General features: G+C 39.9%; 3 protein-coding genes across 4 annotated transcripts; 2 read left to right on the top strand and 1 right to left on the bottom strand.

Annotated features, from left to right (window-relative positions):
• Window positions 1-441: 441 nt before the first annotated feature.
• On the bottom strand, window positions 442-11,359 carry rab24 (RAB24, member RAS oncogene family). 2 transcript variants are annotated; one of them, XM_084374027.1, is made up of 9 exons: window positions 10,951-11,359; window positions 9,397-9,600; window positions 8,732-8,800; window positions 8,227-8,305; window positions 6,201-6,268; window positions 5,639-5,738; window positions 4,306-4,356; window positions 2,982-3,041; window positions 442-2,876 (listed from the first exon to the last, which is right to left on the bottom strand). In XM_084374027.1, the coding sequence occupies exons 2-9, from the start codon at window positions 9,511-9,513 to the stop codon at window positions 2,809-2,811; spliced, it is 612 nt and encodes a 203-aa protein (XP_084230153.1). In that variant the 5' UTR covers window positions 9,514-9,600; window positions 10,951-11,359; the 3' UTR covers window positions 442-2,808. The 2 variants fall into 2 exon arrangements, with proteins under 2 accessions (XP_084230153.1, XP_084230152.1); XM_084374026.1 differs by having other exon boundaries at window positions 442-2,879.
• Window positions 11,360-12,846: 1,487 nt separating this feature from the next.
• Window positions 12,847-17,950, top strand: pgrmc1 (progesterone receptor membrane component 1). Its single transcript, XM_084373834.1, has 3 exons — window positions 12,847-13,176; window positions 15,834-15,989; window positions 16,237-17,950. The coding sequence occupies exons 1-3, from the start codon at window positions 12,882-12,884 to the stop codon at window positions 16,329-16,331; spliced, it is 546 nt and encodes a 181-aa protein (XP_084229960.1). The 5' UTR covers window positions 12,847-12,881; the 3' UTR covers window positions 16,332-17,950.
• Window positions 17,951-19,442: 1,492 nt separating this feature from the next.
• Window positions 19,443-21,627, top strand: cox7b (cytochrome c oxidase subunit 7B). Its single transcript, XM_084372800.1, has 3 exons — window positions 19,443-19,566; window positions 20,622-20,737; window positions 21,391-21,627. Exons 1-3 carry the CDS (start codon window positions 19,530-19,532, stop codon window positions 21,478-21,480), a joined length of 243 nt encoding a protein of 80 aa, XP_084228926.1. The 5' UTR covers window positions 19,443-19,529; the 3' UTR covers window positions 21,481-21,627.
• The last annotated feature ends 469 nt before the right edge of the window (window positions 21,628-22,096 follow it).

A 22,096-nucleotide genomic window follows, 5' to 3' on the forward strand; every position in this document is an offset into this window, starting at 1 on the left:
CCATAAATAAACACCAAGGCCAGAAGTGAAGGAAGCCTGTGACACAGGTGCTATGTTGAAAGTGGTTTACAATATAAAGCACAGACGATTCAACTGACGGTCACTTACAGCAACAGTTTCACTGGTTTCAAGTTATTTTATTTGGTTTATGGGGACGTCCCTTATAGAGATACAAGCTCTAGTTTTAAGATTTCTTTCCAGGTGGAGGCAGACGGCAAGAAATGATAGTACTGAGATGAGAAACTTGAAACCAGTAAAAGTTAGCTGCAAGTGGAAGAAAAAAGAAATGCAAGTTTTTCAGTATGCCACAAAGTTTGTGATGATTTACAATACACTTTACAATTTTATTTATATTGCCAGTTTTCTCACTCAAATGCAAAACGAAAGCTCAGATATAATACACGAGGGCAAAAACAAAAAAACACTATAAAACTTCAGGTCTGTCAGAGCTTTGAAACATTCTTTTAATCTTACAGAACATGTTTGTACTTTACACCGGTCTGTCTTTAAACATCCCTCGATTAAAAAATATTGTGCATCAAAATATCAACACATGAAACATCAACACGTCGAAGCAGCAACATGGAGATTGTGTCCTTTTTATTTCTCCACGTCACGAACTTAAAAGGCAATAAATTAGTGACTCGAGTCGTCAGTTAAATACAGATGTAAATATTGTCTTGAGAACATTGAGAGGACAGTTTGTACCATGTTACAACATTCAGGTTTTCTTCCTGTGTTGGTGAAATCTGCAGTTTCTCAACACGGTGAAGGGGAACTTTGCTCTTTGATCATCTTTGTGTCTTCGAAAGAGCTGCTGAAGTGAAGACTGAAAGACAATTTAACAGTCGTATTTCTACATGTGTACTTTGCATTTGTAATTACAAAATAGAAAATTTGGAGTCAAAATTTAGAAAATGGCCGTCTTTAAGTTTTTCTTTCAGTCAGCCGAGGCCATGAAATTTAATTTACACACACATGTTGGCATTTTGGTAACCGCCACCTTTAAATCAGCTTATTTTATTCTCTTTCAACAGAAACATAGCTTATGCAGCAAAAGATAACGTCTCCGATATGTGTCGTACGTCCCGTCACTATGGATGTATTACAAGAACTGGATACTGGATCCTAGTAAGGCTCACCGAGTGTATCAGCCCGAAAAGAGATAGCAAGGCTGTGCCCCCTTAGACCATTATCACACGGCGGGAAGCTCAAATAATCAAATCAAAAGGATGATGTCGTTTGCAGCAAATCTGACAAATTATTATTTCATAGTTCCCTAATTAATCAGCAACCGATAAGACAAAAGAAAGGGAACATCTGGGGGAACATCGGGCCATATTTCAAGGTAAAACAACAGATTTCATAACCCATTAGCTACCGTTAGCATAAGTTGGCTAACGTTAAATAAATGAGTACAAGGTGTGCATTGACATTTAAATGTTAATTTACAGCTTTCATGTCATATCACATTATAAAACCATAATGTTAGCCAGGAAGTGGTTGAATGTTGGATGTTAACGGGATCAAATATGTCGTTCTACCTTGACACACAGCCAGATATCCCTCTGAATTGTCATTATCCATTGTTTATTAAGTTGCTGGTCAATCAAGAGGTGGTTAAATAGTAACAATTTGTCAGATTTCCTACGTTTATACGACTTAAAACCTGAAACACAAAGCAGTACGGCATTTAAGCTTCCCACCCTGAGGAAAATGGCCGCCATGTGAAGATGGTCTATGGTGGTCGGAACGGGGCTTCGCCTCTCTATCCAGCCTCTGTGTTCACTTCCACGTTGTGTCGCCCGCTGCCCCGCGCTCATTAGTGTTTCTCCTGCTGGCCCCGATCACGTGTTTCCACTTAGCTCACGATCAGGATGGTGTAACGGACATAAAAAGTAGGTTTTACAAATCTGAAACCTCTGTGGTCTAAGGGGAAATGCTCGTCGCAGTGCCAGGTGTGGCCACTGGGGGAAACTGGTCGGTGCAGTATCCAGCTCTGTTAATACATCCGTGGCTGTCACTTGGCAAAAGTCGTGGTGTGTCTTGGTAAAAACGCTGAAGAGGCACACAGTCCTGCTGTTTCTACTGCGGGTATAAGGCCTTTTTAAAGATCATTGGTATCATTTCATTTATGTTTCCTTTTAACAAGAATTCACTTCAATTTAACGGGGGAGTGTTTTGTTTGACGGATCACACCCGATTAGGCGTCGCTCCATTCGCGCAGGCTTCACGGAGGACGTGCAGGACTAACAGACGGGTTTCCACGACAAGGTTAAATAGAGTTGGAGGTAAACAAAAATCAACTTCTGTAAACAAACCATTCACCCTCCTGAAGCACTGCAGCTGCTACAACGATAAATAGCCTCAATCAAGTTTCGTCTGCCAGTCCGTGTTCAGTGGGATCCTTCTCGTCGACACAGGTCGTCTTCTCACCACAGCACAGCTTCAGATTGTTTGACACCGCAGCTTTTACGGATATGTTTACTTCCATGGTCCAGAGGAACAGGGACCGGCTCGTGAGAGGATAAAACACGGGATATAACTGGGTGAAAAGTGTGAGTGTTGGTTTGTAAATCCCTCTCCTCCCAGCAACAGCAGAAGCAGATCCTCTTCGTTTAAAGTCTCGCAGCCCTCAGTTCTTTATGGCACAAAAGAAATAAACATATCTAACAAGGTATAAACAGTTCTGCCTGATTTCTTTTCTTGGATCCCAGCTGAGTTCTCTGACACACATCCAGCATATCCAGGTTTTACTCCAGCCGAGGGAAGGCGACCGCGTCCGTTTCCCCATCCTGTCGCTCGACATCAGTTGTTATGGCAACAGGAGTAGAAATACGAGTCCTTCTTCTGGCCCAAGTCGACGCCTGTTTCTTCTGCTGAAACACAGAAAGAGACTTTAAAAATGTATTTGGCAGCTTTGGGATCAGTTCAGGAGGTAAATGCTCTACAAGCTTCATGACATCACTTGGTGCATTTACCCGTCATGTACTGGAAGGCGGTGCTGTTGTAATCCTCAGCAATTTTCTGGAACAACTCGTCTGTTGAGAGGAAGGAGGAGGCCTGTCAGTTCATTCATACAGGAAAATACCTGGTTCACAACACGCTCCAACTACTGAAGCTTGAAATGTTCTCATCAAGGCTATGACAGGGTGTTAAGTTTTGTCGATCGGAGATGTAATCAGAAGGAGATGAACTCTAAAGAGAAGTGAAATGAGGGGCAGACTCTCAGTAGGTAAAAATACACACTGGTCACCTCCGAGCAAAAGCTGCGAGTGCTGTGATTACAAGCTCCTGCTGCTGGCTGAAGAGTCCACACTGAGGTTATAATGACATCGTTCTCTTAATTCACTTTGTTCGATTGTCTCTTCTAGTTACGAGCACATCGTGGGCTTTGAGTGAGGACAGACCTTTCTGCAATCGCTTTGACTTCCTGTCTTTTCTAGAAGAGGTCAAAAGTCTTCTATGTCTCAACTTGACACATGTCGTACATTTTTGCCCAGTTTCCTTTTTCACAATCATTCATTCAGTCACAGGACAGGATTTCCACCTGTGTATTGCAAGACTGGCAGCCCAACAGGCCAAAGTTGACTCCCTGCCAGGCCTGAGCATTTTTTTTTTTTTAAACTAAAATGTGTTATTGAAGTAGGTATTTCTTTCAGGAATATCTAGGAATAGGTAGGTTGTTTGTGTAACATTAGTGAGTGTGCAGTAGAGAGCGAAGGAGAGTAAGAGAGTGGGTAGCAGTAACGTTATAGACGTGAACAGTTTAAGCTATTTGTCGGTGAATAAATACTCCTGAAAATTCAAGCCAAGCTCCTGTGTCTCACTTGCCTCCAGCTGATTACAGTGAAGAGGGTGATCCGTGGAGTTGGCAACAAGTTCGACCCAAGCTCGCATCTGAGTGACGAGCCTCTGGCTCACATTGAGCTGAACTTAAACGAGGTAAACCTGCTTAATGTGGACTTTCCACTTTTTCAATTTAGTTCATTATTATTACGGATTTTCTCATTTCAGGTAAAGTTTTTACATATTTTAATTCATCGGTGTCTCTCCTGAAGAACTGACTGTCTCTACGTTGGATTCCTGAGCTCTCTTCTACTGAAACATACTTTTATTTTCAGTAATCAATAATACTTGAATGAGTTAAATCATTTAAATCCGTCTAGATTTTTCATTATCAGTACCCTGAGGTAAACACACTTCCTCTTTTGGCAGACCATGAATGATACAGCTGTGCAGCTGTGATAGCAGCCAACCACCCGGGTTAAATCTGTTCTGCAGATGACTGAAGGTGTGACTCACCCACATTGTTTCCTGTTTTACTGGAGGTCTCAAAATGCTGCGCACCAATCTCTGTGAAGCAAATCAAAACAGTCAGGTTAAATGTCAGTCAGGCGGACGCAAAGAAAGACACGATAACTTCAGTCCGTGTTGCAATTCCTGCAAATCTCATTCAGAGAGTGATCGGTCAGATGAGGTCAGCGGTTTGTTAATATCGTTTAACCATTTTCAAGACGCTTACAAGAACTTTGTTGATCTAAGTATTACACAGTGAGAGCAGAGACGTAATCTCAGAAATGTCCATGTTAATCCTTTAACTTTTTTTTCAGGTTGAAGGATTAACAGCTCTCAACTTTGCTAGTGAAACCAATGAAAAGCCTTAAACTGGTTTCTTTAATAGGGTTTCTGCAAGTTCTTAACTTCTTAATCCTTCTCAGTGTGACACAGGATGCAATTGTATTCCTGTTTCATGATGGAAACCCAGTCAGGATGATTTGGCCTTTCTCAAGAGTTTAAACAACTTCTTCTACAAACCGTCTGAAGCCTTTTCTTGAGTAAACTGAACTCATTCAAGTTTTTAAAGACTTGTAGACTCCGTTAAAGTTGTTTTACATGCAAAGATGCGCAAAGATACTCAGGAGCTCAAAGTGTCACTGGATAAACTAAACAAAACGCAGCCGAACAATATCTGAAAGCACGCACGTACGCACGGTAAGAGAAAATGACTCAGACACTCAGCTCTGTTTTCAGCTGTAGTTTAATCATCTTGTCAGAAAAAAATTCCCAGATGATGGGGTGACATACGCTGTCGGTGAACTGTCTCACATCAAAACACAGCAGTTGACGTGCAGACGGCCATCAGCTGACTCCCATTACACCACAACCTGTGGCACTACGACTGTCAGAGTAAACAAACAGCTACACTCGCCTGATGTGCCCGCTACAGACCCTGTTTATCCACTATGTGAGTAAGATATTGAAGTTTAGAGCTGAAAGGACAAGTCAGTCAATTGGTTAGTTGATTGACTGAAAGGTAATAAGCAGCTATCTTGGTGATTGATTTGTTTACACAACTTTTAAGTTAGTTAGTCTAGTTAGTCATTAGTTCCAATCTGCTGGACAAAGAAAATAATCCCGTGATAATTCAGACATCTTAATGAAGTCTGCATGACAGTAATTTCCAGCATCAGTTACACGCTGTGCTGTACATTAGTAACAGCTGACTTTTTCCATCAAACAAGCCTCTGTAGCACATCAGCATATTACAAGGGGGGCGATTATATTTACACACACACATACCGGTCATGAACAGCGCTAGAAAGGCAGATTTACATCAGTGAGACGCACTCATTACCTTCAGCGAAGTCCTGAGCGTCGTGGTAGTCGATTTGGCGCACGCTCCGATCTGCTTCGACCAGGTCGTTCTTGGTGCCGCACAGGTAGATCTTACAGTGCTGGATACACGACGCAGACACACAAAAACAAAAAAACAGCACAAGCTCAACATGTAACTTTGAATTTTGTCATTTCAATTAGCAAACTGAGTCCACTTAGATCGAACTCTATACTTCAGCTTCTTTAAAAAGGGTGCATTATGTAAGAATTGGCCAAACAAATATGAGGCATCACATCGCCGCAGTAACCGCCAACTGCTGATAACTGTTGCTGCTGCAAGCTAGTTAGCTCAATTAGCAGTGCAGCCAGCGGTACTATAAGCTGACTGAAGTCTGGCCAGACTGGAAGCTTGGAAACACCAGAGGGAGTGTTGATGTTTACACTACGAAAGTTCAAAGTTCACGTTCTGTCGATAATGGTTTTTTTATTCTTTTGAACAACAATTCCTACATATCGCACCTTTAACTGTGAAGAAGCTATATAATGATCGTGTGAACATTAAATTATAAAAGTTATCTCACTTCCTCGCAGTTCTGCAGCTCCTTCACCCAGAAACGAGCTCGCTGGAAGCTGCTGCTGTCAGTCAGATCTGAAAGACATGAATGAGAAACACTTTAAGTGACTGTGTGTACGTATAAGTATTCAAACATTTCCATATTCTCCTTTGGATATATTCATAAACACAACCCTGCATTCAGAGCACAAGAAGAGTAAAACAGACACAACATCAAACTATCAGCTCTTACTATCTCAGTAAATTTTCACAAATAACCCATTGAATCGCTGCTTTGTGCAAGAAAACACACAAACAATAAAGATGGAGGGTAAAGAAGAAAATGGCCCTGCTGACTTGAATAAAACATGACAGCAGTGTGAGTAATCCACTGGGAAATGCCATCAGCTTTTTCCTCAGAGACAAAGTTCCTCAATGTGGAACAAAGAAACAGAGACGTGAGAACCATTCAGAAAAGTCTGCACACAGCAAGCCTTAACCTGTCTGAGGATCAGGACCAGATCTGTTCACTGAGCAGAAAGTGCTCCGTGTTCAAAGTTATGAAGAGGCTCTCAGTCCAATCATACTGTGATCGTTTTCATATCCTTCATCAGTTTCCTCCTGCTGCTGCTGCTGCTCTGAACATTCTCGTCCTCTCTGGGATCAAAATGTTCATCTTATCTTAACTCTCGTTTCTGATGCTTATCCATTTTCACAGGGACTGAGCTCGCCTTTAACTTCCCGCTTCTTGAGTCGTCATCTCGAACATATTTTCCATTTTCTGACATGTTATAGCTCAAACAACTAATCAATGAATTATGGAAATAATCGACATGTGTGTAAAAACAATAACATCTGTTTTTCCTACTCCCTGAGCTACTGAACAATCTTTCAACGTCTCCCCCTGGCAAACAGAGAGGTACCCCCTGAGGTACAAGTACAACTAACTTATTGTAGATTTCTTTAAAAACTAAGGTTACTTTCTCGCAGTAAACTGTCCCGGAGTTATATAATGTATCATGCGTGATTTCATTTTAGTCCCCAACAGTAACTGTGTTTACATTCTTTTGTTGACGCTGTGATAAAGGGCGACAATGGGAAGGTTCGCCTTGTCGTGTTTACATTCTTGTGTTTACAGTGGAGCTGTTTTTGCCAGATGACTGTTACTGGAAAGGGGCAACTTGCTTCAATTTGTCTTCACTATCAGCAATTTCTACCAGCACCACATGAAGGACAAAAACAAGCAGCCAGGTCTCCATGTAGCCACTGTAACCCCTGAGTTACATCTTTAACCTGAAGCCTGTGTGTTCACCAGTGAGTGTTTTGGATTAAGTGCAGCGTATTTTGCTACCATCACAGGCCTCGGCATCTTTCGACTATCCAACCTGACCGGCTGGACCGCTCTGGGGAGGAAGAGAGTCAGAATAAGAGACGTGCTAATCCAGCTTGGTTAAAGGCTGCCTGGCTAATGCCCAGTCAGAGGAAAAGGAAAATGGACGAAATGGGAAACAGGCTGGCCAAACAACACGTGCCCACAGAGACCTGTCTCCACCACAACAGCCCGGATCAAGCTGTTGCACTCGACGGCGGACCTTGTTCTGAGCCGACAGAGCGCAGGACTACAGCGGGACGAGGAGAGCTTGAGAAAAGTCAGCTAAAATATAACTCAAAGCCAAAACCGGACGCTGTTGGTAGCTCACTAACAAGTTGACAGCATCTATAAAACAAATTCACTGATGCAGATCAGTGGCACGATGTTCAGCTCCCCGTTGAAAACAGCCCAAAAAGTAACCTTTGCATTTGTGCATTCAGTTCTGTACGAGCTAAAGTCCTTCATTTAAAGTTATTTATCACAGGATGAAATTCACAGCGGCAGCAGTACATCAACGAACCATATGGTATAAAGAACAGAGCAAGCAAACAAAAGTAAAAAGCCATTTTAAGCTTGCAAATGCAAATTGCAGTATGATGTGCAAAATCAACGATAAATCATCCAGCTGTTCACAACACCGCAAAGCTCTCTGACAAGATGATCAGGAACAATGTAGATTTACCGTAGCAGACGATGGCTGCCCGTGCTCCTCTGTAGTAGATTCGGCTCATGGCTTCATAGCGCTCTGATCCAGCTGTGTCCTGAGAGAGACAGAGGAAAGAACAACTGAGGTCCATCGACAGTGAAAGCAGACAGGGTGAAATAATGAAAGACAGATGAAACCACAATGCTAACTGCTTCCTGCTCCAGTTTCTCCTCACTGCTTCAAAGTTTACTCAAATTTACACTCAATGTTTATCTTCTATTTCTAAGTCTTTCATTTTTGGTCGACTGTATCCTTCATTATACTGCTGTATATTCATCTTTGGGTAGATTTTTGCTTCCTGGAGAAGAAGAGTTATCTCCAGATAAACCATCCTGCACTCTGCTGTCGGCTCATTCAACCGTTTGCTGCTTTTGAAAGGCGTGTAGATGTGGATGGCAGGCGCTGATGTGATGTGACTGGATATCAGGCACATTTTCAGATCTCTCTGCAGCGCACACACTCAAATTCACATCCAACTCACCCATATTCCCAGGGTGATCACTTTCTCTCCCACCTGGATTGGTTTGGCAACAAATGCAGCACCGATAGTCTGCGAGGAAGAGAAACAAGCGCAGGAAGGCATCAGACCTGGTAGACTGTGGAGAATCTCAGTCTGAATATTGTTCCTTTATGTTGTCCTATGCTAACATGGAGCTTCTGCTGAGATCCTGAACTGCAACTGATATTGCACACAAAAGCAACAAATGTATCGCGACACATCATGCAGTTTTATTTGGTTGAAGTATTAAAATCACAGGGAATAAAACACGTGAGAAATTGCTCCAAAGCTGATCTCCACTCATACTTACTTCATGCAACTGTGAAGTTATTAAGATATCATGGTGTATCATTCTTTATCTGGACACAAGAGAGGCATGTCTGAACAGCTTCAACATTAATATGTACAGTTCTAACAAAAATGCTTGTCTAATGCAGCATCTGCTTAAAGAAACGTACCGAAACATTACTGCATCCCGTGTTTCTATCAGTGCTTTTATGCTTTAAGATGAACACAGAGTCAAGCCTTATTAGCACAACCTCCCCGCGGCTAAATATACAAGTAATGCCTTTCATCCAGGCAGCAGGCGCGAAGGAAATCAGCAACGGGCTGATATGGAAATCGAAAGCAGAACAGATGACACTCACGTTCTGGTACGGGCCCACCAAGAAGCGATGATGAACGTATCTCTCCACCAGGCTGGTCTTGCCCACACTCTCCTTTCCCAGCATCACCACTTTGGCATCAACACGCATTGCACTCATAGTAAGTGGGTTCGGAGAAGCCCACGAGACCGCAGCAGAGCAAACAGGAGGAGGGGGGGAGGTTAATTTACAGGGATGCTCAGTGTGCTGTGTGGAAAGAAGAGGACAGGATACACAACAAATGAGAGGGCGCATGACTGAATTCATAAATATAATTTCTCCTCTTTGAGAAACTGAAAGTTATACCTTACCACACTCTAAACTTTTCTGGGATTGCTTACAAATCTTTTCACTTCCTCTTGTCTGTATCTGTAATATCTGTTGTGTCTACAGAAAACTCATGTATTTCTACACTTCAGCCACAACTAAGTCTTTCTTTTCAAACTATAAATACCAATATACTCTGCCACGGAAGAGTATGCCAAAACTAAAAGCACTGTAGCGCCCAATACATCCAGTTAAGTCTTAAATATCTAGTTTCTGACCAACAGTCCAAAGACCCAATGTTTTACTAACAAATGACTCAAATAATACTGCCCCTGCCTTGATAACAGTGTTGTTAAAAGTACCCAAAGTCATACTTGAGTAAAAGTAAAGATATTGTGGTAAATATGACTTATTTTGTTGTTGTTTTTTACTTAAACGTGACTCATACAAATAGTACCTGAGTAAAAGTCTATAAATATCCAATATCAAATGCACAAAAACAAAAGCACAAGTCAAAGCTAAGTATACATATATTTATTTATGTATGTTTATACTGTATAACATGGGTCGACCCACAGAGACCCAATATTAATCTCTTCCAAAACTGAATAAACAAACTGTTCTCAGAGGAAAACAAGGTCCAGAACACTGAAGGTGGCAGGGTCCGCCAAATATAAACAAAGTAAGACAGCATGAGACTGTGTTGTCCTTTGAGGTCAGTTTGTTTATTCAGTTAGAAAAACAAAGAGAATGTTTATTTTGTTTGTCTAGGCATAACAGATATACAAAAATGTGCCTCCAAAATGTAGTGGACTAGATTATAAAGCAGCAGAAAATGGAAATACTCAAGTAAAGTACCTTTCTTGAGTAAATGCACTTAGTTATACTCCATCACTGCTTGCTAATGACTACTAAAATACTGTAATCAAAACGATGACGATGATAATGTAAATGGGAGACTAAAATATAAAACAGAAAGCATAAAAATAAAATCTGTCTGACTCGAGTTTCACTTGTCGCACCTCAAGGTTCAACTTTTACAAGATGAAGCTACATTTAAGTGTTGTTGACCCCGAAAATTGTTGTACTTTATCTTTAAAAAAAAAGAAAAAAACTACCTCTAAAAAACAAAATAAACGTTTTCTAAAAAATCAGCCATACGTGGTTCAGTTACTTCACTGGGACAAACATGACAGAGCTAAAACAGCAGCCGAACAGGAGCTAATCAGGGTTTGAGATCTCAGCTAACCTAGCTAACTTCAGCACCATATACAAAGACCCAAAACTCACCTGGTAGCTAGCTCGACTCAAAAAACACCTCCCGACATCTGATCTTCTCCGAGCAGTAGACCAAACTGAGCTGTCATGCGTGCCTACAGAACCCGTTTTAAAGTACAGACTGTCTCAGCCAAAGCGCTTGTCATCTCTGCCCTGCCTTGCTAAGCACCGGCTGCTGTTTGGACACTGAGTGGCAGCTAGCTGCGGCAACGTTACCAACACTGTTGCGCAATGCCTGCAAATAAAAGCGCCAGCCGTCAGTTGAGCTAGATAAAATTACAGGAAGAGACAGTAACCGGCCGACATCGTTTCTAGATGACGGGAGCTTTGTTTTCTGAAAATAAGCCCAGCTCGTTTTTATGAGGGGAGAAAATCTCCATCTGAGCTTTGTTTGTTTGGGTGGGAACCAAAGAGGTGTCGGCGTCCGTTCCCAGAACACGGAAGTGACCGAATTACGCGAGACAATCACCGGATGTAGGGGACCAATAACATTTCAGCTCTCAGAAGTGAACGTTTTAAACTGTTGAACATTTTTACAGATAGTTTCCACACTACTGCCTTTTGGTTTGGTTTACAGAGATATCTTTCAGCAATGCTTGAAAAAAACGTCATTCTTAACAAAGATTGATATTTTACTAATTTTTAATAAGTCCAACTTTTCCCCAGATCGAATGTACATAATTCATCTAATTATTATTTTAGCAATTTACATCCACAAAATGAAATGGCTTTCATTGGGAAATAAGATCTTCTCTACCAAAACAATACTACATCATCAATTTGATCCTTTTACTTGCAAATCCTAAAGTCCTAAAACCCAAAAATCACTTAGCATTTTTGCACAACCGGTTCCCGTCTCAGACTCAATGGGTTTTTTGAATGGGTTTTGGTTAAATGCCTGAAATAAGGTCATTGGTTACCACAGGCTTTAGATATTTACATATTTTGTTATACGACATAAAATATCTTATCATTATCATATCATTACATTTCCCACAATTTAATTCTAAAGCACTTACGTTTCTTAAAAATGGTGGTTGCTAACAAGTGGCCAGATACAAGTACAGAAGTTTTCGGTGACATTAAACGTCATCACATCGAACACGGAGCCTCATCTACTCACTAGTCCGTCTTTACGGGCCGACTTTAGTTACAAACTATTCTAGCTATCAGCCTTTATTGATTATAATCTTTTATTTATTTCTATTCTTGTGTAACTTTTTTCTCTCTCTTTGGTTTTCTGTGATCTTACCTGTTTTATTGCTTTTATTCTTTTTACTGGAGTTAATCATATTGACTTTTTGTGTTCCTATATTTTCAGTTCTGCCTTCTTGCTTCAACTCAACTGATTGACTGTTGAGTGTTTATTCTGTAATATTGTCTTCCTGAGTTTCCTGCTTTTGCTTGATTGTCAAAGCACTTTGTAAACTCTGTTTTGCTATGTAAATAAAGTTGATTACTATTATTTATATATTTATTATCATCAGTAGTATTATCATCATAACTTTACAACTTGTAGATTGATCAATATGTAGAAAATTTGTAGTATCTGTGTAGTAAGACGCTTAGTGGTGGTGACGTTTAAGTCACACGACCGCACTGTAGTCTGTTTATAGCCAAACATTAGCTTTTTACTTCTAGCGATTTAATTTATGCTTCGAAAATCATAAAAGTGGTGTTCACCTGTGCAGATTATCTTCCTGAAGAAATTATGTAACTATCATAAACGTGTGTTTGTCGCATAGTTTATTCTCGGCGATAATCCAAAATCCAATTAAAAAATCCCATAGGATTTTTGTCAAGGGTGATGCTAACTTCCGGGTTAGCATACAGAATTACGTCATCCCTCGACTGCGACTGTGATTGGCTCATGAGCCCCACCAGTCCCACCCAACCCCGTTCCAAACACACGCACACACACAGCGGCACAGAGAGAACCCAACATGGCTGAAGCAGAGGGAAGCGAGTTAACTTCTGGAGGGATTTTTCAGGAGATCTTCACCTCCCCGCTGAACCTGACCCTGCTCAGCCTCTGTCTGTTCCTCCTCTACAAGATCTTCCGCGGAGACAAACCCCCAGAGCTGGGCGAGGTGGAAAAACCGCTGCCTAAACTGAAAAAGAGGGACTTCACCATCGCAGATCTGAAGCCCTACGATGGACTGCAGGACCCGAGGATCCTCATGGCTGTCAACGGGAAAGTGTTCGACGTGACCCGGGGGAAGAAGTTTTACGGGCCAGGTAACGTTAGCCGAGCTGACCCAGGTGTTGAACGACCTGTTTCTGACGTAACCACTACGACGGCAGCTAGCGCGAAGTGGCCGATAGTTAGCAGTGAAATTTAGTTGAGTGACGGTAGTTAAGTGGTTTTATTAGCAGTTGGTCGTTTGGTGTTTGTTTAAGTGGAGTTTTGCAACTGTGAGCTAACGCCACACCCCCTCCAGTTTAGCTAGCAGCTGAGATCTCATTTCACAACAGAGGAGCTGCTGTAGCCTTGAAACCAGAGATCGTCTATGAAATAAGTTGAGTTACTCCGCAGCAAAACTTTGCAGCCGCCATGTTTTTTTTTCTTCTACTCAATAAATCAGTGTTTTGGTTTTAATGATGGCTTTGATGACATTTGATTTGACGCAGAGGAATCAAGTTTTTAATCAACACAGACCTGTGTAGAGAAGATGTCAACGTTATTAGGTTAAAGGAGCACTATGCAGTTTTGGGGATGGGATTTTAAGGAGAAAGACCTTTATTGACTTTTTTATCTAAACAAAGTCTGTTTGTTTTCATGACGACACAAACTGACCTTAAAGGAAAACACAATTTCATACAGATTTACTTTGTTTATATGTGGCAGACCCTGCCACCTTTCTAGCTTCAAACAGTGTTCTGGACCTTATTTTCCGCTGAGAACAGCTTGTTTATTTAGTATTGGGGGAAAAAAATGTGTTATTACCTCATTAATATTGTTGAGTTCAAGTTTGAATCTCTTCTCCAAACTTCATAGTGCCCCTTTATAGAATAATACTGCTTTTCCACCAACATTAGCAGGTCTACATGGGTTTTTTAAACCCCATCCCCACTTCCTGCAGGCAAGGAAGCCCGGCTATGATTTTTATCCGAAGCATTGCGTTGTGCCTCAATGACGTCATGTTTCACATCACAAATGTGCAGGAAACAGTTGTAACAGAAGAGAAAACAACAATAGACCCATTGTGAAAGAAGCGTCTGTAAAACACTTGATAAATTCTTTTGAGAGTCACAACCCCCACGAAATGTCTCGCTCACTATCATAATTTGAGCCATTCAGTCCAATAATATTTGGAAAGTCCAGAAGAGCCGCACAATTAAATAATTGTAATCCCGTTCATGTTAGCCGGGCACTAAACCAGAAGTTAGCCGGTCGGCGATCCAGGTATTTTCATAGCCGGGAGGTCGAGCTTTTTTGGATTCAAAACATCACTGAGCAGCTTTTTATAGGAATGAACGGAGCGCCACCTCCAACACTGCGTCCTTTGATAGATGCATCCCACATTTCTTCTTTGTTTCTGGTCGAGTAGATGATGATTGAATGATGGTGAATTTTCATTCTTGGGTGAACTTTGGGTGAAATGACATCAGGGCTGCAGCCTGGAACGAAAAATTATTTTCAAAACAGTTTAATCTACTGAATTTTCACGATTAATAACTTGGTCTTGGCAAAATATCAGAAAACTGTAGAAAATGACCATCACAGTCAAATTGAGCAAATGTATTGATTTGTCCTGCCAACACTTCAAAATCTATTAGAGGATACTACAATTTTTCAAATTTGAGAAGCTGGAATGATTTTTTGGGGGCATTTGTGCTCAACAAAGGATTGAAACAATGAATCAATTATCAAAATAATTTAGTTCCCAAGCTTTTTGTTGTTGATCGACTAATATTTGTAGAAACAGACTTAAAAACAGTACAAGCTCAACAAGCACAAATCCGGTCAATGTGAAAATAACAACACATTTTGTTTCCAATCTCTTAAATAACCCTGCTTGGATGGTCTCATTCCCCAAGTTGGGAAGATGTCCAACTTCGATGAGTTCATGGGCTTTAAATTCATAATGTGGGGACAATTTGGACGCTACAAAGAACATATTTTTAGCAAGTTGTTATCCAAAGTTTTTGCCGTCTCCAAATTGTTGTTCTGACTTGCGGTGGTGTTCAGCCGAATCTCAGTTCCCAGTCAGGAAGAATCAGGATTAACAACAACTGAGTTTTATGAAAAAGTAAAATTGATCTGAAAACTGTACAGAGTTCAGTCAGTAACTCAGACACCTCCTCTTCTCTTAGACAGGAATCTGCTCCGTCATGCCTCATTTCTGTTTCCTGGAAACATATGCAGAGTTAGACCTCTCAGTTTTTATCTTATCTCAGATTGTAACCTCTGTTGCGTGTAACCTCTGGCCAACATGATTGCTCACTGTCATGCAAACTTTTTGCAGTGCACTGAACAACCAGCCCTAAAGCTGAAATCCCTGCATGTTTTATAAAAATGATTTAGCTGATTTAAAATGCATCCACAGGCAGCGAGTTTGGGTAATGAGGCCAGGTTCATGGTGATGAATAACACGATAAGTTCCTGTGGCTCACTGATGTGGTTTTTGTTTTTTTTTGTTTGTTTGTCTTTGGCTAAACAGACACTATTTTTAGAGAGAGAAATTCATTTTTGGTTCAGATCTGGAATATCAAGAGGCTTTAAATGACCTTCTTGGTTTGTCAAAGGTCTTTGTCTGGGTTTGTATTGTTAGGAAACATGGATGCCGAGTTCAAAATCAGAATACTGGAGTGGGAAAAAAAGCTGTTATTTCTGCTGTCGTTGCTTTGCATCCACCTCACCATGTGCTCTGCGTGTCTTTAACTTCTCGCAGAGGGGCCGTATGGAGTGTTTGCAGGCAGAGATGCATCCAGAGGTCTGGCTACGTTCTGCCTTGAGAAGGAGGCCCTGAAGGACGAACACGACGACCTGTCCGACCTGAACGCCATGCAGCAGGAGAGCCTCTCCGAGTGGGAGACTCAGTTCACCTGTGAGTAGAGATGTGACGGCGTCAAACTTTCAAACTACACTTCCTTGTAGTTAAAAAATATCACTGAAAATACTGTCAGAGCTGAAATGTTGTAAAATGACTTAGATTTTATCAAACCTGGCAACCTTGAAAAGACCTTGGCTGTCTCTTCTGGACGTAGGAGTCGTGCTTGTCCCTGAATCTCTGTCTGGGAATTCATTTTCATTGAGGCTGTAAATAATTGACTCTTTCTCTTCTCACATCACAGTTAAGTACGACTACATCGGCAAGCTGCTGAAACCAGGAGAGGAGCCCACAGAGTACACAGACGACGAGGAGGGAAAAGACAAAAAAGCGGACTAGAAAACAAAAAGCGACCACGAGGGGGAAATGATGGATGCCTTAATGTTTGTAATTTTGATGCCTGGTGCCCGTTTGGCATCCTAGTATTTTTTTTGGTCCATCGCAATCCTGGATTTTATACACCGACTGAATTCCATTTATCTCCGTTACTCTTGTTTGAAGGTTGGATGGCATTAACGGTTAAATATACTGCATTGTGATGTAGAGCTGCGTAGTGTTCTTAGAGTTTAGATCAGTTACCGTAAACCTGAAAATGGATCGGACCAGCTCAAACGTTTCATGAAGCTACTGGCGGTTGTGTGTCCCATAGGAGTCTAAAGAAGGAGATCAGTTTTGATCAGCTACGTCGCATCAGTGTGGCTGCGAGCTCTTTTGTATACTCTGTTAATATCGCTGCAGATCTATCGCAGGTTGTACACATTCCTTTCATCCGAGGTTCGGCCACGCTAGCATTGAAAGAAATCACCTCAGGAAGTAGTTTCGGTCAAGATTATAAAAAATATGTCTGACGCAGCAGGCAGATTTGAAGTAAAATTACAAGAGCATGACTGATTAATTACAGGGGCCAATATCGATATTAGGGAGTGAAAGACTCAAATGTGGTTATCAATCACTCGTGGCAAAGATATGTAGCTGATACAGGATATTTTACTGCCCAACAATGAACTTTAATGTCTAAAATGACATCAGTGCACTGAAAAAACTAAAAAATACTTCTGCAAGGTGTGTGTCTTCTCTTTAAACTCTAAGAGGATGATGACGTACAGATGTTTAATCTTCAAACCCATCAAATGTATCTGCCGATCTGAGCTGTCTTGTTCTGATTTCCGGGGTTGATTTCTGTAGGAAGCCATTACACTTTAACTAATCCTGATATTGTGCAGCGTTCACAGATTTTCTGCCATCGTAACTTTGTTAAACTCTCAGTGACAATCCAGGTTGCAGAGGCTGCTGTGTTTTCTCCAGAGGACGTCTCAGTGGTCCAGTGTGCGTGGTGACGTCATGAAAAGCGAAGTGATAGAAATTCGATCGACACCAATTTTAAAAGCAGTTTATCTTGCATGAATGCATAAACTTTGCAAAAACAGAAGCTTCTCAGTTATGATGATGTTCCTCTCTTTAGATTTCCTGTAGTTTTTGGACTGTAGGTGTTTGTAGGCAGTCATATTGTTAGTGTTCACAACTGTTCATGACATGGTGCAGAGGAAATGTGTCAGAAAGTTCAAAGTAAATCAAATAGCTTCACTGAAAACACTATAAAGTCCAAGCTGCTGCCAGTTAACTCCTGTTTGCAATTTTAGCGAAGGTGATTTTCAAACTCACAGAAGAAAAAATAATTTAATTTAAACCCCGTTCAGCTAAGATGTTTTGTTTACATTATTTTTGACACTAATTCCAAGGACTCGCTGTTTTAAAGAAATATGCTAAATGGTCTGTTCATCATATTTTTCTTTGCCACCGTCGTCCCTGTAAAAACTGGAGAGATCAGCTGCTTTCTGTAAAAAACAGATTCAATGAGGGAAGCTTTGTATGCCTATACAAACATAAACTAAATGTCATAATACTGTTATAATCCTTAAAATGATATTTTGATTTAATAAAGAAAATTACAAAAAATACGACTTGATGGGCTGTTTATGTCATTAACTTTTATACTATTGTATTGACTGTACTGAAAATGAATGAAATCACATGACATGTTCACTTATTAACACAATATTATATCATGACTGGATTGACATGCAATACATTTAGCATAAAAAGGAGACATATAGTCTACTTTCTGCTGAAATCAATCAATCTTGAACTATTTTTAACTTAATGATCCTATTCAGTACCTTTTTATGAAACACTTTCATTCCTTGTTTGACCTCTATTTATAGTTTTCTTGCCAGCATGTTGGATTGAAAGCATTGCAGCAGACAAAAATAATAAAATATGTTTGTGGAGTGACATCTATTCGTGTTATCTGTAATAATTAGATTTAAAATAAAAAAATGTATGATTTGCCTACTCTTACAGGACATTATCCTCGACAATGTTACAATTTATTCATATAGCGCTTTTCATATGTTCAAAGACATTTTACATGGTCACATTATAAATCGAAATTACACATTAAGAAGAAATTTTATAAAAAAGAAAAAAGATGTCATCAGAGATTAAAACCAACACAGTAAAAACATGAAAAACATCATCAACATCCTTAATTAAATGTTGATTCGGTGGTGAATAGTTAAAGTATTATTAATTTAAAAGTTTCAGATTTTTATTTTATTTTGTTTGTTGTTTTCTTCACAATTTCAACAATAAAAAACCCTGGTGCCCACTTAAAGCAACATATTTAGTACACTTAGCTTGAGATTTAGTATTTGGATGACTTCAGATTGATACCTTCTGTATGGTAAATGTGTTAGACCATTAAAGGTGCACTATGTAGTTTTGGGGAATACATTATAATCAAGATAGAAAGATCTTCATTGACCTTTTTTTTTTTTTACGCCTAAACTAACTAAACAAACAAACTTTCTTTAATTTCATTCAATGACTGAATAAACTTGATTAACAATCAGATGTTAAAGGACGACAAAGTTTCATATTGTTTTACTTTGTTTATCTTTGGCGGACCCTGCCACCTTTTCTAGTTTCAAACAGAGTTCTGGGGACCTTATTTTCCTCTGAGAACAGATTGTTTATAAGATAAATATTTTAAAACATTCAAATTCTAAGTTGGTATTTCTTCTTCAAAACTACAAAGTGTCTCTCTCAGGAAAGAAAAAATAAAAAGTTTGTGTCAGAAGTGGGATTCGAACCCACGCCTCCATTCGGAGACCAGAAGTCCCGTTTCATCGGAAGGAGATAATCCTTGAGTCTGGCGCCTTAGACCACTCGGCCATCCTGACACGGTGCTCGGTAAGGTAACTAATTGCACTTTTATCATGAATATTATAATTTAAGTCAGTGGTTTTATAGGTGCCGTATTAGTAACATAGATATCTTGTGATAGCTATGTGCGTGTTTTACTTTGCTGAAGTCAGAAACTGTGTATTTCTCTCCCATTTTCATACTTTTCAACGTCTGGTTTGCGTGTGCGCATGCTCACATCGGCAACCGTAACTTCCGCTGCTGTGTGTACGTGCGGCGGCCATATTACACTTCCGTTCTTCAAGGGTATCTGAAGGCACCGGGCTAGTCAACATGTTCAGGTTCGCTAAAGCTGCAGTCAACCTCACCGGTAAGGAAACGGGATACTCTTAAAAATACTAGTTGTTTGGTTGTATTCAAGGCAAAAGTAAGGTTAATATCAGTCAGCTATACGTTGGACCGCCTTGTCTTTGGTCTGTGACCGCGGTAAGCGTGCTATCATCAACAGCTTACTGCTAGCCTGCTAACATTAGCAACTCCTGTTAGTGTCGTGATACGTCTCAAAATTATGTTATTTGTGCTATTAAATGCCCTGAAATATCTTCTTTAAGTTTACCTACTTTGTTGAGCAACAAAGCAACTACTCTACGTAGCCTTTTAATATTTATCGAGGTGACATTGTCCGAGTCACCGACCTGTGTAACTAGCTAAAGATAATGGTGAGCTAATATTAACGCTTTTGTATGTTTTTCCTTTCTGAGTAGTTATGGGTAGATGGATTATTAGTTATCAAAAAATAATAGACTTCGTATAACAGTCTAGCTGATGTAAGTGAAATTTGACCGATAAAGTAAGGGCAAATGTGGTCAGGCTTCTCATCTGACGAACTGTTTTAGAAACCATTTTGAAGAGATGTGGACTCAGTAGTTACCTTGTCCTGTTTGCAGACAACACTTGAGTATAAGTATTTACAATTTCAGTTAATGGTCTGACATGATCAGTGATAATAATAGGGCGTTTTTATTGTCCTAAACTGGTAATGTTACTTTATTGGTGACAAACAATGCAATAACTTGCATACCCAGTATATCTCAAACCATTAAACCTGGTGGTTTTAGAGATAATTTACTTCAGCCTTTGAACAGTTGTTGGTTTCTTTTACAGTAGGTGGTTCATTTAAAAAAGGCCCATAATAAAGGGATCAATTTAATTTATTATGTGACTTATAATGACAATTTGAATCAGAATATCCCTCTTCCACCTGCACCATAACTGTGTAACTGTTTTCAGTTATATTGTTGTTTAGTTTGTATAAACAGTACTGCAAAAGGCCACAAACGGCAAAGTGACACAGAAGTGAAGTTAGTATTAATGTATTACATAAATGCCAGTCATAACCATGAAGACTGTTTTGTTGTTGTCCAGGTCAGGCCGGGAGGCAGGTGAGGCATGGATCTACTGCCCAACCTAACTTCCACACCAAGTACGGCACTGGTGTGATGATCAGTGGAGCTGTCTTCTGCGTGTCTGTGTGGTCATACGTAAGTAGTTTCTTCCACATTAAATTCATTTATAAGTATGACCTGAACAGACAAACACAGTCTATACAGAAAACCTTCAACTTAAGTAAAGTGGCTGGAAAATTGCAAAAAAATTGAAGTTTCTTTCTGGGCACGCTGATCACAACCTAGTACACAAATGTATAAAATGGACTAGATATACTAAGGCCTGTAATACGTGTACAGAAAGATGATTAAATGACACTTTGAACTCTGCTCTTCAACCGAAAGTGATTGTGTGATTTAAGTGTGTGCTTATACTTTTGTCATTCTTTATTCAGTTGCATTAGACAACAGGCATTATTTATCAAATGATGTTTGACACTTTTGTCCCTGAACACATCTACTAACCACTGGGGGGCGAACTGTGCATGGTTTTTGACATGTCATACAAGTCTGAGACTGTTTTTAAGTTTTTATCACAACTTAAGGTCTTAAAATGAGTTTTTATATGTATTTTCTGTCATTCAGTTTCAAACTTTGATACAGATACTGTGGACTCTTAAATCTTTGGCTTAACTCTGGTGTGACATTGGATTATACACCGAATAATTTCTTTCTTGTTTTACAGTCTTTATATTAGAAGAAAGAGTGTGCCATTGCTCTTCAAAAAGTTGTTTTCTGTCTTTGTGCAGGTGCTGACTCAGACTGGCATCACCTGGAATTTGTCACCTGTTGGGAAGATCATGCCCAAAGAGTGGAGAGAGCCCGAGTCCGAGGAGTGAAGGGCCACCATGACAGAACTGCATCCCACCTAATAGACCTTCTGGTTGTACAGATGAATAATGAATATCTGAGTGTTCAGACAGTGAATACCTGTGTTTATTCCAACATGTTACTTTGTTCAAATAAATTAATTGTGATTCTACTGACCTCTGTTTCTTCTTATGAGCTGTGTGATTTCTCTGCTGTACCATTTAATACCACAGCTGTCCCTCAAGCTGCCAGTGTGTTTCTGGCTCCCCAAGTTGGCATATTATTGAAAGTCATGAAAAAAATGACATCTCATTATATTTATGAATACACATATTTACCACAGCAAGTTAATGGAAACTGAAAAGCTGTTTTTTTTTTTTTTGTTGTTTTTTTATCTGTTTACCATCCATTTTTTATACCCTTTTGTTGGTGAACACTTCTCTTACAGTTTTAATTGTTTGGATCTGATTATTACATTATTGGTTCTTAATTTTTTTATGCATTAGCATGTAAGCAGTGCTCAATTTATGCCTTGGTTGACGTTGGTGCTGGAAGAATAATTACAATATCCTTTAAGTAGAAGTACAAATACAGTAGTGTAAAATTACATTTCTACAGTTCTGCATTCAAAATCCTCAACCATTT

This window comes from Pagrus pagrus, assembly GCF_965226575.1.
Source record: "Pagrus pagrus genome assembly, chromosome: 14".
In the NCBI taxonomy this organism is placed as follows: Eukaryota; Metazoa; Chordata; class Actinopteri; order Spariformes; family Sparidae; genus Pagrus; species Pagrus pagrus.

Excerpts from the sequence above, each read along its gene's own strand:
- rab24 (XM_084374026.1), bottom strand. The coding sequence starts at position 9,513 with ATGAGTGCAATGCGTGTTGATGCCAAAGTGGTGATGCTGGGAAAGGAG. Across the intron at positions 8,801-9,396 it reads TGGTGGGCCCGTACCAGAAC|ACTATCGGTGCTGCATTTGT; the intron begins GTGAGTGTCATC and ends TCTTCCTCGCAG. Across the intron at positions 8,306-8,731 it reads TGATCACCCTGGGAATATGG|GACACAGCTGGATCAGAGCG; the intron begins GTGAGTTGGATG and ends TGTCTCTCTCAG.
- pgrmc1 (XM_084373834.1), top strand. The coding sequence starts at position 12,882 with ATGGCTGAAGCAGAGGGAAGCGAGTTAACTTCTGGAGGGATTTTTCAG. Across the intron at positions 13,177-15,833 it reads GAAGAAGTTTTACGGGCCAG|AGGGGCCGTATGGAGTGTTT; the intron begins GTAACGTTAGCC and ends AACTTCTCGCAG. Across the intron at positions 15,990-16,236 it reads GTGGGAGACTCAGTTCACCT|TTAAGTACGACTACATCGGC; the intron begins GTGAGTAGAGAT and ends CTCACATCACAG.
- cox7b (XM_084372800.1), top strand. The coding sequence starts at position 19,530 with ATGTTCAGGTTCGCTAAAGCTGCAGTCAACCTCACCG. Across the intron at positions 19,567-20,621 it reads AGCTGCAGTCAACCTCACCG|GTCAGGCCGGGAGGCAGGTG; the intron begins GTAAGGAAACGG and ends GTTGTTGTCCAG. Across the intron at positions 20,738-21,390 it reads GCGTGTCTGTGTGGTCATAC|GTGCTGACTCAGACTGGCAT; the intron begins GTAAGTAGTTTC and ends GTCTTTGTGCAG.